The following is a 15,983-nucleotide window of genomic DNA, read 5'->3' as shown; positions in this document are numbered from 1 at the left end:
ACTCAACTGCACAGCGCTGAATAGCCTCACCACCAAAGACAACCTCCGACGGCTCCTTGCTGAAAACCTCGACAAGATCCCAGAGGAATCAACCGATTGGCCAGGTCTGTGCCAGGCTATTCATAGCGCAGCCTCAGAGGCGCTAGGTCAATCAAGGAAACACCACCAGGACTGGTTTGACTGTAACTCAGCTGAGATACAGTTACTCCTAAAAACCAAGCATGAGGCCCACAAAGCTCTCCTGTCCTGCCCCGGATCTCCCACCCTTAAAGCCACCTTCATTGCTGCAAGAACAGCAACCCAGCGAGCCCTCAGGACTATGGAGGACACCTGGTGGGTGCAAAAGGCGCGAGAAATCCAGAACCTGGCAGATTGCAATAATATTCAAGGCTTTTATGATGCCATAAAAGCATTGTACGGCCCCAGGAAGCGGGCGATTGCCCCAGTCCGATCAGCTGATGGCGCCATTCTCTTCAAGGACCGCCACGAGATCATTGCCCGCTGGGCAAATCATTTTGAGAGTCTCCTCAACCACATCAACCCTGTCGACCCACATATTCTGGATAATCTTCCAGACCTGCCACCATCCATACACCTGGACACCCCACCACTTTACTCAGAACTTCGGCAAGCTATTGCAGGGCTGAAGAACAACAAAAGCCCTGGACCCGATGGAATCCCTGCAGAGGTTTTCAAACACGGAGGATACATCCTCACGCGTCGCCTGCACCTCCTGATCCAAAACATCTGGGAACATGGGACCCTCCCACAGGACTGGAAGGATGCTAACATCGTGGTCATTTACAAGCAGAAAGGAGACCGAGCAGTCTGCGGCAACAGCCGCGGGATATCTCTTCTATCCATCGCAGGGAAAGTCCTGGCCAAGATCATGCTCAGCAGATTGGTTGAGTACATCTCGGAAACTGTGCTTCCGGAAACGCAGTGTGGCTTCCGGAAGACCAGATCCACGACAGACATGGTTTTTGTCTTGAGGCAGCTGATGGAGAAGAGCCGAGAACATCACAAAGACCTTTACGTTGCCTTCATCAACCTCAGCAAAGCTTTTGATACCATCAACCGTGAACTGCTCTGGAAACACCTCTCCAAACTTGGGGTACCACACAAGTTTCTCAGCATCCTAAAGCAGCTGCATGATGGGATGCAAGCCAGAGTCCTTATGGGAGAACTCCAGTCAGAGTCTTTCGAGGTAAGCGTTGGGGTGAAGCAAGGCTGTGTCTTGGCTCCGGTGCTCTTTAACATCCTCCTCTCTGCCATCACCTGCCTCTTCCACCGTGTCATGGGACGTGAAGACGGTGTCCATGTGGAATACCGACTTGACGGAAGCCTTTTCAACATCCGTCGGCTACAGGCCCGCACTAAGACAAAGACCCGCCAAATTTGTGAGCTTCAGTACGCTGATGACTGTGCCGTCTTAGCCCACAGTCCGGACTCTATGCAGCACGCCCTTAACACAATATCCCGTCTGTACCAATCCTTTGGCCTACAGGTCAACATTAAAAAAACCGAGGTCATGTCCCATATCACCACCCCCGCCCTCACAACCCCCAGTTTTCATATAAACGGTGTTCCACTTAAAACAGTGGACCACTTCACCTATCTCGGCTCCACTCTGTCCTCATGCTGTTCACTTGATACAGAAATACACACCCGGATAAATAAAGCCTCGTCATCTTTTGGACGCCTACGCAGCAGGGTTTTTGAAAACCGTAACCTGAAGATCAGTACCAAGGTCGCTGTTTACAACGCGGTATGTCTTGCCACTCTGCTTTATGGGGCAGAGTCATGGACCCCATACCGCCAGCACATCATCACCTTGGAGGCCTTCCATATTCGCTGCCTACAGAAGATCCTCAGTTTGTCCTGGGAAGACCGAATCCCCCATACAGTCATCCTCAGCAACACTGGCTCAATCTGTATGGAAGCAGCTGTGGCCAAAAAACATCTGCGCTGGATAGGGCACACCATACGTATGCCTGAACACCGCTTGCCCCGCCAAGTCCTCTACAGTCAACTAATGGGCGCAAAGCGGTCCGCTGGAGGGCAAAAGCGGCGCTTTAAGGACTACACCAGGGTCATCCTAAAGCGAGCGAACATCCCCCTTACGCAGCTTGAATCTTTGGCACTCGACAGATCTGCCTGGCAGGTCACCTGTGCCACTGCAGTCTCTCAAATACACCAAAACAACCAAGACCGACGATCCGAGAGGCGCATCAAGAGACACCAGTGGGCGGCTGGTACCCCCCTGGCATCTGGTTTCCCTTGCTCCATCTGCGGACGAGTGTGCGGCTCAAGGATCGGACTCTACGCCCACGAGAAGTGGCACCAGCGGCAAGGTCGTTGTTCAAGTCTGTGTCTCTTCATCAGTTCCATCCATCCCATGGTGGGTCTCAGGGTTTCTAAGTCTTTTAGGTCTGGAGTTCTGGATCTTGCAGGTCTGGAAATCTCTGTATTGTGTTCTTTTTCTTGAGGAAATCCCCTGGCTCCACTGGTTCTACTTCCTTCTCGTCCTTCAAACGACCATGCCATCTTTCTCCAGGAGGTTACACGTTTCAGACAAAACATCTTGATGCTTATCTGAAACAATTATCAAAAGAAGAGGTTGCCCCCCTTTCCCCCACAATCATCTTTTCACATTCAAACATCAAAGTCACAGAAGTTTAATCTCAAAACATCAAACATCTGTAATGTTTTTTTAAAAATGATTTCTAAACATAATGCCATCAAAACATTTATTATAAATTACACCTACATAGCAATGCTAATAAAACATGTTCCATAAATCATAAAGAATCACCCCCCTTTTGATAGTAAACCCTTTTCTAAAATGTGTTACTATCATAAAACTAATTCTAATTTGCATCAGCATCTGCTTGTGACTGAGCTACAGTCTTGTTGCTCATGCGGTGATATGTTTGACAAGGTGTGAATCGCTTCTTTATTTCCTTGCAACAGTTCCAACTGGGTTTCTAAATTGCCTATTTTCTTGAGCAAACCACGATAGCCCATCTTTCTTTTGTGTGAAAAGTGACACTGTCTTGCCTTGTGCCCCATCAGTCCACAAGCAAAACAAACAACTTCCTGATCTTCCTTTCTTTTCTCCAAACAGTGCCTTGCAATGTGACCATCCTTTCCACATGCATGACAGACAAAGCTTTGAAGAGGTCTCTCATTGTCTTGACAATGTCTAGCAATGTGACCAGCTTTTCCACATGCATAGCAAAGAATAACACCTTCTGAATTTATTCTTGTAAATCTCCTTGGTCTATGATGGAAACCATTAGACAATGTAGTAGAACATTCTCTCCCGCCAAAGGCAGCAACTGGATGTCTAGATTTGACAGTTTTCATTTGACTATTTTCATTAGCATTATTGTTGTAAAACTGTGTCATTTTACCAATAATGTCATTATATTCAGAGAGTGGTGTCACAAGCATTGTCACAGCAGGTGAGTGGGTCACATTTGTTAATCAAGGCAGACTTGAAACTGACATCATTCTTAGTAATATCAGGATTCCCACTGAAAGTTTTAAACATCTCCAATAATCGTTCTGAAAATGCAGCTGGATGCTCCCCTTTCCTCATGTGCATTTCAGATATTTTATCCCAATTAACTGACATCACACCTAAGACTTCAAGCAGTGCCTTTTTCCTCTCTGACTTATTAGCCTTTCGGTCCTTTACTTTCTGAGTTAAGGCTCCAGACAAAGTGTCAGGCAAGCACATTCTCAACAAAACGCATGCATCACCATCTGTTAAATTGTACACGTCAGCATATTCCTCCAAGTTTTTCAGAAAATCTAGTGGATCTTGTTTGACAGGATCAAATCTACCAATATTATTGATCACAGTTTCTAGTTCAGTTGGATTAAATCCTCGGACTATGGTAGAGGTTATTGGTTCTTCTCTTCCTTCACTAGCACGTATAGCGGTAGTACTATGGACTGGTGCCATGGGAAATCTGACTCTACAGTCTGAGTATTGGCTACTAAATGACTGAGAATCTTTTTCCCAACCCTCAGCTCTGTCTTCCTGCAAATCTGGCATTCCTGGAACTGGGTTACACAATGTGACACTTAATAATGTCTTACTACAGTTTTTCTCAGTTGTGCCACTCTTTATCATAAACTGATACGCTGCCTTTGCTTCCTCCAAATTGTTGGACAATGTTTCCACAGATGATTTAAGCAAACTATTGTTTGTTCTCAGAAGTGCAATCTCATTCTGCATCTTGACCTTTTCTTCTTTCCATATCATGTCACTAGCCAGGTAATTTTTGGTAGAAATTACCCCAACACTGAGTCGCTCATTTTCAGCCTCTAACTCATCTAGTCTCCTCCTCGTTACTTTGTATGAAGCAAAAAGTGCTTGAAGCGCATTAGCAATTTTCCCATTTTTGTTCTTAGGCATTTTGGGATCATTTTCAAACTTCGAGATAGCCCACTTGTACGGTTTATCAACAATATTCTCTATTCCATCAAACATTCCCTGAGAACCATGTTTAGCAATGTATTTAAGAATAATTTCTTCCATTTTCAAAAGTCTTATCGGGCTTTAGAGTATCTCGTGATTTAATTGTTATTCACAAAGTCTGATTTTAAATAACTACACGTTATCTAGTTCCTTTAAGATATCCGTTAGTCTAATTATTCACAGCTCCAGTACTTCGGACGCAAATGAACAAAATAGCCACACTACCCGAGGCTTAACTTAACCATGGCCGCAGTCCTTTGGACCTTAAATTTCACTACACAAAACAGTAAAAAAAAAAAAAAAAAAAAAAAAAAAAAACCACGTCACAATACGTCGGACAAAACCACACTACGTCGGGTTTTATGTTATTTTCTTAAAACAGTTTACTTATCCACAGTACTTCGGGCTTAAACAATATTTATAAATAAAATGTAAAACACTGCCACAGTACGTCGGGCAAAACCACACTGCTTCGGGTTCTTGTTTTAAATTTCACAGAGCCACAGTGTTAGATTTACTAATCTACTACACTATAAAACACAATCGTTGTGAAATAATTCTGTGACCACACTGCGTCGGGTCTATTCAATTACTTTAGAATTTCCTCAGAATTATTACAACTTTCACAATCGGTTTCAAATAGGCTGCATACACTTTTGTTTCGGTTACTTTAGAAACAACTGATCTAATATAATTCTGCCACCTCACTACTTCGGGTTGATTCAATTACTTTAGGATCTTAACAGAATTTATAAGAGACCAACACAAAGTTTCAGTTACTTTAGAAACTTTACACTTAAGCACTTTGTTTCAACTACTTTAGAAACAACAATTCCAATACAACTCTGCCGCCACACTGCTTCGGGCTGATTCAGTTCCGTTAGAATCTTAAACAAAATCGTACAGAATAGGCTTAACAACTCCTCCTGCTAATACTGAATAAACCAAATTCTCTTCTGTCCTTAAATTTTCCTTTTCTAGATTTTTTTTTAAACGAGGGGTTTCCTGACAAAAAACAGCATAAATGAAAGAAAACAGCTTTTTCTTACCTTTCCCCACTTTTTGTTGGAAACTCCTGGAAGGGTGGCTCGCCAATGTAAGAAAAAATGAAGTGGACGTCGAAGATCTCAAAAATGAAGTTTATTACAGCATAGCAGTGGCAAGGCACACGAAGCACCTTGGGTTCACCGGCGTCAGAATGAACCCCGAACTCATCCCAGCGTAAACATTTTATACCGTCTTACATCTGTCTTCCCCCTCAGCATGTAAATGAAGCTCTCTCTTAAATGTAAATTGAGAATAACAAATTCGTCTTCTCTCTCAGCGTGGAGCTGAAACTCTATCTTAAATGTAAATAGAAGAGAACTTAAAGTGGTACCTCTGTGTCCATGTCTTTGATATTCTTTCAAATAAGAATGGCCAAATGTTTAAGGTGATAACATCTCTTTGAAGCTCCCTAATCAAGATGGTTCCTGAATACCCGCTGTCATTCCCACGCTATAGGTAATAAACGTGACTCTGTGATACTTTTAAGATTGTAAGGAATTAATTCTATGATAAATAAGCTCTTTTAAGTGAAGGAACATTTCAATATATCTATATTGGAGTGGAAGTTGGATCGGAGCAGACTATAATTTCTTACACGTACAAACACTTTTCACACTGAAATTGATTGTAAATTTCACAAACAGTTACAGAGAAATGAGAAACGTGTAACATTGAATTAAATGTCAATTTAAAAAAAAAAAAACAGAAATAGTATTTACTTGTAAAACATTCTCCAATAATTACAATTATTTACTTCGAAAAATTTATTTCTACTTGATTTAACCCATAAAATTATGGGTTAAAAATTTTTTTTTTTTTTATTTAAACTGACTCAAAATTCCTAAAAGTGTTGTTGGTATAATTTAATGTAATGATTTAGAGATGTAAAATATATATATTTTTTATTTGAATATAAAAATTCATACTCTAAGACATTGAAGCCATTGATTAGCTGGTTCAGGTGTGATTGATAGGGTCCTAGATAGATAGCAACCGTCGCAACAATGTCAATGTGTCAATGTTAACTGCATTGAATCAACACCACTTTTGCTCCCGCAATTAATGTTGAAAACATGTTGAAATTTCATCCATAAATCAATGGTAATGGCATTGAGTCAATGTTACAATATGATGTTGGTTCAACTATTACAACCGACTTAAAGCCACACAGCCTGAAATCAACTGCAAATAAAAGACGACAATAAATCTCTCAAGATCTCAGCAGGTTTTTTTTTTTGTTGTTGAGAATTAACAGAGGCTTGAATGATTGGTCCATTCACCTGATTATCTTTGTTTCTGGCTTTCTTTGTAGCAAATTATGTGTTTTAGTAAACACTGTTACAAAGAACTCAAACTCACCTAAAAGCCAAGAGTCACTGCCCAACTAAATGAAACACCGATCAGCATAATGGTGACCAAATATCTTTAATAAAACATCAACATCTAAACTTCTGTTAATTCTCAAAAATAATAAAAGAGATTTATTGTCGTCTTTTATTTCCAGTTGATTTCAGGCTGTTATAGTTGTTGTGTTTCATTTTCTGAGAGTGGAAACAATGCTTTACCATTGAGTTTTGGATGAAAAAAATAAAAAAAATAAAAAATAAAAAAATTAACATTAATTGTGGCAGCAAAAGTTATGTTAGTCAATGCAGTTAAAATTGACACATTAACATTGATTTAACATTGTTTCGAGGGTTGCTATCTATCTGGGACCCTAATCGATCACACCTGAACCAGCTAATCAATGTCTTCAGGATTAATAATAATAATAATTCATTACATTTATATAGCGCTTTTCTCAGCACTCAAAGCTTTACATAGAAGGGGGGAATCTCCTCAACGTCCACCTGGATGATGTCACACACACACACACACACACACACACACACACACACACACACACACACACACACACACACACACACACACACACACACACACACACACACACACACACACACACACACACACACACACACACACACACACCAGCTTCCTGGTAGAGAGGAGACAGTGATGAAGCCAATCAGTGTATATATATATATATATATATATATATATATATATATATATATATATATGGGGATGATTACAAACCTGCGCACATATATTCAAACGCACATAACTATAGAATCAACTCATGTGAAACGCCATCAGCGTTTATCACAGGTTCAGTTTAAAGTCTGTTTAGAGAGAACGTGTCGTCTTAGCGGCCCCTAATCTTTTTTTTGAACATTGTATTTATTGGTTTTTTTCTTAAAAAAAAATAAAAATAAAGGAGAAACAATACAAAATACAAATTGAAAAATTCTTCCATATCACAACCCTATATCACACCCCAAACCTCCCTCCCACAGTGCCACTAATAAACCCAAACAGATTAAACAAGAAAAAGGCATTTAAAGTCATATTAAATTTAGGTATTTTGTCCTGTTGTTGTTATACCCATATAAGAAAGGAAACTGCCCCAGTGTTTTACAAACAGATCTTGACGTTTCTTCAAACAAAATGCAATTTTTTCAAGAGATACATATGATGATACTTCTGTAGTTCACATAGAAGTAGTAGGTGGTTTAGAGTCCTTCCATTGCTGCTAAAAGAGCTAATCTAACAAACCTCAGATTAATCCCCCTTCGTTCATCCAGTAATGAAGTGTCCCCCAACAAGATAAGTCTGGGCTCCCTGAGTATATTAGTACCGACAACTGTGCCAATTATCTCTAAGACCCCTTCCCAGTATACCTCAAGGTCAGGACAAGACCACAACATGTGTAAAAGTGTCCCTCTCTGCACTTTACATCTGGGACATAGCTCTGAATAGTTACTTTTAAAGGCGTGTAGTCTTACTGGGGTATAATAAACTCTGTGTATCACATTAAATTGAATACGTTTATGGCGGCTATTAGCGGCCCCTAATCTAATAACAAATGATCATTTCGACGGAAGTGAATCAATCAAAACTAACTTTAGCTGGAAATAACATTATTCAAGAACCGCTATAAAACCAAACCAATCTTTGTTACCTTAAATTATATGTTTATCTCTGTAAAGCTGCTTTTAAACAATCTACACTGTTAAAAGCGCTATATAAATGAGGATGACTTGACTTGATTAGGAGGCCATGATGGACAGAGGCCACTGGGCAAATTTGGCCAGGATACCGGGGTTACACCCCTACTCTTTCCAAAGACATTCTGGTGACTTTTTTGTGACCACAGAGAGTCAGGGCCTCGGTTTAACGTCTCATCCGAAGGACAGTAGTGTCCCCATCACTACACTGGGGCGTTAGGACCCACACACAGCACAGGGTGAGCGCCCCCTGCTGGCCTCACTAACACCTCTTCCAACAGCAACCTGGTTTTCCCAGGAGTCTCCCATCCAGAGACTGACCAGCCTCAGCCCTGCTTAGCGTCAGTGGGAACCAGTCTTGGGCTACAGGGTGATACGGCTGCTGGCATTAGAAAGCTACAGGGTTTATCAGGGTTGGAGCTGAACTCTGCAGAGCTGTGGCCCTCCGGGACCGAGTTTGCCCGTCTCTGGTGTAATGTATAACCGTAGGTTAAATCAGTGGTTCATTCTGAATTAGAAAATTCAGATTCAAATTCCCTGAATGTGTACTATGTGCATCCTAGGACTAAGAGAATAAAAACACTTAATAAATGCTACAATTTGGTTCAGTTTAGTTCAATGTGCACTTTAAAAAAAAAAACATTATCTGTAATACTTTATTACAGTCCATGTTATTTCACAGACAACTTTTTAATCTTTCATGCACTTGCTCCACCTTTGAAGCGTCTTTGTCGTGTAGGTTGATTAATTTGGACTAATTACTGTATTGATGCTTAATATTTTACCAGTTCTTTCTGGCACTTAATGTTTTGGTGTGACCATACAACTTTAAAAACCTTTTTGGAAACTTTTAAGATTGCAAATAACAGGCTGAATTAATTCATGCACTTTTTAAATCTTGATTTTCTCCTTTTTTTTGGCCCACTGATGTTCAGGATGCCAAAGTAAGTTGAGATTGTTCGTGTGTGTGTCTGCTTTGCCTCAGTGTGTTGTAAATGTATATTTGTGTCATCAGTGAGTCATGGCAGCCCACATACTAATTATTTTCAGATCTCAGAGAATAAATTTAGCTCCGCTCATCTCCATGTGCTTCATAATATATAATATAAACCTGCTGAGCCCAGAGGGGCGTCTCCGAACAACACGCCAGCGCAACGTCTTTAACCCCTTAAGTGTCACCGCCAGTGTCATAGCCATTACATATTTAAAACAGTAATATCCTACACTAAACCTAAACTAATATTGACAAACTAGATATCATTTGAAAGCTTACAATCTGTAGTTTTCATATTTGGTGTGGTTTTCAAAATAAATTACAGTAGAGCTGTAATCTATCAATTTGCAACAAGAATATTTTCATACTCCTAAGGCGTGTTATGACCTTTATTGTGAAATAGTGATGAACATGAAAATCATGAAAGAATGGTAGAAACCTCAGTTTGTTTTCATGACAATTGTTCAAAAGATAACATCCATTAAATATTTTTAGAAAAAAAGGTCTGAAAATGTTTTAAATCTAAAGAAAAAAATGATAGATTCACCATTTGTGATGTGGCAGCAAGCTATAACGCACATACGTGTTATTTTTATGTGATTATTAGAGGTTGAATTCATATCAAAATATGCCAAACTTCCCTTACTACTTCTGAATAGGATGCCTACTTCATAAATTGTATGAAAATTGTGGAAATAATGGTTCAGATCACTCAAACACAAATGGAAATGGAGGCGCCCTTATATGGGCAGGAATGGAGTCTGCTTGGAAAATGTTGGTACTGCGCCCAAACAAAATCTTAGAGTCCACCAGGTTTTGAAAAAATATATTTTATATAAAATATGAATAATTAAATTTTTACATTTTACATTTTCATAAACTCAAACTTCTATAACTTTTTTTTCTGTTTCACTTTCTTGATTTATTTAACTTCTACACAGATCTGCCAAATGTCTTCTTTAAAACAAGGCCAATCTTACATCTTTATTCCAAAGCATTCTTGAATTACAACTATTTAAGTTCGGATTGTGCATTTTCATGTTTATTCAAAAAAGGGGGCGCGACACTTAAGAGGTTAAAATAACTGCAAAATGTATATTCAGCTTTTTGTAGCTTTCACATCATAAGATTGATATTTCATATAAGACGTTTGCATGGGCAAAAGTTGTTCTCGGATGTCACCACTTGGCCAGCGAACAAAACCCATAACACTAAACTCATGGTCTGTCGTGTGTTTGTGATATCAGCGTTTGAAAGGTGCTCTGCCTTTCTAATGTTTTAGTTTAAATAAATGATCTCTGTTTGTGTGTATTCATGGAAATAAAATGGCTGTTTCTGAGTAAATTATTCATAGTTGTGCAATACATTCAGGAAGAAAAACATATTGGGACATTTAAAAAGTTACAATCTTAGATTTTAAAATCAAAGTAAATGCAGATTTGCTTCAAGAAGTTGTTCAGAACAAAGCCAACATTTAAATATTTTAGTGTTTTTATTGGTAAATATTTGTTTTTATAACAAAACGCAAAGCCAACATTTAAATATTTTAGTGTTTGTTGGTAAATATTTGTTTTTATAATAAAACACAAAGCCAACATTTAAATATTTTAGTGTTTGTTGGTAAATATTTGTTTTTATAATAAAACACAAAGCCAACATTTAAATATTTTAGTGTTTGTTGGTAAATATTTGCTTTTATAATAAAACACAAAGCCAACATTTAAATATTTTAGTGTTTGTTGGTAAATATTTGCTTTTATAATAAAACACAAAGCCAACATTTAAATATTTTAGTGTTTGTTGGTAAATATTTGTTTTTATAATAAAACACAAAGCCAACATTTAAATATTTTAGTGTTTGTTGGTAAATATTTGTTTTTATAATAAAACACAAAGCCAACATTTAAATATTTTAGTGTTTGTTGGTAAATATTTGTTTTTATAATAAAACACAAAGCCAACATTTAAATATTTTAGTGTTTGTTGGTAAATATTTGTTTTTATAATGAAACACAAAAACAACATTTTAATTATATAGTGTTTGTTTTTTATAACTCAACAAAGCCAATTTTTTTTAATTATTTACTGTTAGTTTGTAAATATTTTATGACAACATTTACATTTTTAGGTTTGTTTTTGTTATAAAAACCAAGATTTTTTACCAAACAAACATAAAAAAATCGAAATGTTAACTTTTTTTTTGTTATAAAACAAATATTTACCAAGCAAACACTAAAAATTCAAATGCTAACTTTGTTTTTGTTATAAAAACACATATTTATTAAACAAACACAAATTCAAATATTAACTGTTTTTGTTTTATTCATACATTTGAAACATATTTATACATTTGAATTATATTTGAAAAAAAATGCATGTGTTTGCCTGTTGTGTGATTTTGCTGGTTTTATCAGTGAGTGTGTGATCAGGGAAAGTGTTGATGTTCCTCCCACAGGAAGCAGAGACTCCCCGCAGCGTCCTAGAAGAGATCGGGCTCACATAAACCACACACACACACACTGAGCGCCTGACCACCTAAAGATGTAGCAAACACACACACACACACACACACACACACACACACTTCACAATGTTTCCGTGTTGATCATGTGCCTGGTTTGTGAGCTCAGAAGAACTTGTGCAAATGTTGTCAGCGCAGGACGACACATCCTACTTTACATCTGCTGTGAAGAACACACACACACACACCATCAAATATACGTGTTTCTCTCATCGCCTGCAGTCACCACACACTACATCTACTGGCTTTACACAGTAAACCAGTGTTTGGGAAAGTGGTAACACTTCACAATAAGTTTCATTAGTTAACATTAACTAATGTATTAACTAACATGAACTAACAATGAGAAATGCATTTGTTACAGTATTTATTAATCTTTGTTAGTGTTAGTTAATAAAAATCCAGCTGTTCATTATTAATGTTAGTTTACAGGGCATTAAATAATGTTAACAAATACAACATTTGATTTTAATAACGTATTCGTAAATGTTGAAATTATTTTTAACTAAGATTAATAAATGAAGAAGTATTGTTCATTCTTAGTTCATGTTAACTTAACTAATGTTAACTAATGAACCTTATTGTAAAGTGTTACCGGAAAAGTATTATGTGACGTAGGGCCATTCAATAATTTAGAAAATGTAAAAATAGAGAAAAAGTCAAAAAAGGGATTCATTCAAAAAACCAAAGATTGCTTTCTGTGTGTTAGATTGTAGTTTATAGTGGTAAACATCAGCACAAATACCTGAGACGTTCTCAAACACTTCTACACTCAAATATGGAGGCCTACATTTAAGATTTGTGTATTTATATCGCATATAATGTTCCAACTATATTAAAATGACACAGTTTTAAAGAGGTTATATGTATAATTCAGAAACTCTTGTTTTTAGCGACGCCGGTGGCCGTTAGTGGAACTGCAGCAGAAACGTGTCGCTCACACACACAACGTACAACAGACTGAACGTGTTTCAATGCTGTAATATTCTTTCTCGTTCTTCTCTTGGAAGTAAAAGCAAGTTGAGAAATACCAAAATAAACACAGTGTTGAGAAAGCAGCAGAAACATCTGATCATGTGATGTGGATGTTTGCAGACGCTCAGATTCCCCATCGCAGACATCCCAACCTGCAAGAAGTCATTTCAGGGAGGTATATCTTGGTGACTGGATTGTTGACGGGGGGGGGGGGGGTGACTGGATTGTTGACGGGGGGGGGGGGTTGTCTATCTTTCCTGAGGCACACTCGCAAGGTCTCTCGCTCTCTCCCTCTCTGCCTTGCACGCGCCGCGCGCTGTGTATGTTATGCGCGCAGTCAGAGCCGTTAAATATGAGTTTTTCTAAGCTCTGGGCGCAGTATGTTCTATCTCGCTCTAGATTCCGGGAGATTTGAACTAATTTGCGGGCATCAGGGAGAGGCTAGCAATATGCGGGAGACTCCCGGAACTTCCGGGAGACTTGGGATGTCTGCCATCGACAGATGAGCTCAGTCACATCACACTGTTATGATAGTTTGATTATGAAGTATATTTGAGACTAACTAGATCTATGTGAGACTATAGTTTGAATGAATCTGTTTTCTTTGCACGACACATTGACATTACAGCACAAAACGGCTCTTATGCTGAACATGTCACGACACACACACAAACAGATAGATCCAAGTCAGAATTTAAAGGGTAATTCGTAATCGTAAGTCATCCAGGCAAAAGCCCCGTTCACACCGCCAGCGACACGCAGCGACAAAGCGACATGATCCCATTCATTTCAATGGAGCGCTGGCGACATCCGGCGACACGAGCGGCAGTGACCGTTGGCGACAGAATGTGGGCGTGTCAAGCGACAAGAGACAAGCGACAAAAGTTGAGAAATTTCAACTTTATGCAAATGAGAAGCGATTTTCACGAGCGACAACCAATAGGAAAGAAGACTTTCAGTGGAGCTCACGTGGAGTGCAGGCAAGACAGAAGAGTTTGTGGGAGATTTCACTGTTTTATATGATTTGACTGTAACCACATACATGGATATAATAAAATGACGAATGGAAAAGAAACTGTCGACAGTCTCAGTGAGTTTAATTCATATACATTTATAGGTCGAGTGTTGCAATTTTATGATGCAAGTTTAGCACTGCTGCAGATCATTTTACAGTTTCCCTGCATTATGTTGACTATTAGGAACAAGAAAATTGATTATTTGTCAAATTCGAATGACGTTTTAGTAATTTATGACAGAATGAGTGAGTTTAATTTGTTGATTGATCGATCGTTAATCTAGTAAATGATCTAATCCATTGAACACTGCTGTGGTGGTAATATAAAAACACTCTCCCAACAGCATACTGTTTCTTTTGAGCCTAATTCCTAGTCAAATTAAAATAATATAGTTGTATATGTCACTTCTGATGGTATTTTTTATAGATATATGGCTAGACGTACAGTCTACCAATAACATTAGAGCGACAGCACTACGAACGCCCACAAGCGACTTCACAGTACAGAGACAAGCGGCATGTAGCGACAAAATCGCTGGCGGTGTGAACGGGGCTAAAGGGTCAAAATCAAAGAAAGGCAGTCCAAAACAAGAAACAAAACAGGCAAAAGATCTCCGAAGTGCCAGTGACATTAAACAAGGACTCCATGACGAACACTGAAACAGACAGGGTATAAATAGACAGATACAAACAATGTGAGTGGGAACAGCTGAGTGCAATGATCAGTGATGAGTACAGACAAAGGATTGTGGGAATTGCAGTTCATGATGTGGTGGTGACGGTATGGGAAGAGACCACTAGTGGACACCCAGTGTACAGAAACCAGACACTGTGACATTAGGCAGGGCGAGACGCTGGGGGCGGTGCCGGCAGGGCGAGACGCTGGGTCGGTGCCGGCAGGGCGAGACACTGGGGGCGGTGCCGGCAGGGCGAGACGCTGGGTCGGTGCCGGCAGGGCGAGATGCTGGGGCGTTGCCAGAAGGCTGAGGCGCTGTGCTGGTGCTGGCAGGGTGATGCCCTTGGGGATGGGCCCTGTGGAATAGAAGATGCCGCCTTCCTCCTCCTCCTCTGCTTACAAGAGTGCGGCAGTGTTACAGTCTCTTTGGCCCCCACTGGGGGTGCAACAGGGAGAATGGACAGCTCTGGAACCAAAATCAGGTCCTCTCGGAACACCGGACTTGAGACCCCCGAAGTCCGGTCCTCCCAGACCACTGGACTTGAGACCCCCGAAGTCGGGTCCTCCCGGACCACCGGACTTGAGACCCCCGAAGACCACCAGACTTGAGACCCCCGAAGTCTGGTCCTCCCGGACCACCGGACTTGAGACCCCCGAAGTCTGGTCCTCCCGGACCACTGGACTTGAGACCCCCGAAGTCTGGTCCTCCCGGACCACCAGACTTGAGACCCCCGAAGTCGGGTCCTCCCAGACCACCGGACTTGAGACCCCCGAAGTCGGGTCCTCCCGGACCACAGGACTTGAGACCCCCGAAGTCGGGTCCTCCCGGACCACTGGACTTGAGACCCCCGAAGTCGGGTCCTCCCGGACCACTGGACTTGAGACCCCCGAAGTCGGGTCCTCCCAGACCACTGGACTTGAGACCCCGAAAGTCTGGTCCTCCCAGACCACTGGAGTTGAGACCCCCGAAGTCGGGTCCTCCCGGACCACCGGACTTGAGACCCCCGAAGTCGGGTCCTCCCGTACCACCGGACTTGAGACCCCCGAAGTCGGGTCCTCCCAGACCACCGGACTTGAGACCCTCGAAGTCTGGTTCTCCCGCACCACCGGACTTGAGACCCCCGAAGTCTGGTCCCCCCGGACCACCGGACTTGAGACCCCCGAAGTCTGGTCCTCCTGTACCACCGGACTT

General features: G+C 40.4%; 1 protein-coding gene across 2 annotated transcripts in view; it reads left to right on the top strand.

Moving 5' to 3' along the window:
* LOC130072361 (AP-1 complex subunit sigma-2) overlaps positions 1–12,173 on the top strand; it is a 59,977-nt gene extending 47,804 nt beyond the window's left edge. Inside the window, exons 5-6 of one of the 2 annotated variants that reach the window (XM_056237436.1) lie at positions 9,546–9,554; positions 12,060–12,173. In XM_056237436.1, coding sequence (XP_056093411.1) covers positions 9,546–9,554; positions 12,060–12,107 — 57 coding nt within the window. In that variant the 3' untranslated portion in view covers positions 12,108–12,173. The remainder of the gene's footprint in view (positions 1–9,545; positions 9,555–12,059) is intronic. The other variant, XM_056237438.1, reaches the window with a different exon arrangement.
* The last annotated feature ends 3,810 nt before the right edge of the window (positions 12,174–15,983 follow it).

The sequence above is a fragment of the Rhinichthys klamathensis genome, unplaced genomic scaffold, assembly GCF_029890125.1.
Source record: "Rhinichthys klamathensis goyatoka isolate OS25496 unplaced genomic scaffold, OSU_Roscu_1.1 h1tg000486l_1, whole genome shotgun sequence".
NCBI lineage: Eukaryota > Metazoa > Chordata > Actinopteri > Cypriniformes > Leuciscidae > Rhinichthys > Rhinichthys klamathensis.
Note: the sequence above shows the minus strand (reverse complement) of the source record. Positions and strands in the feature narration are given on the sequence as shown.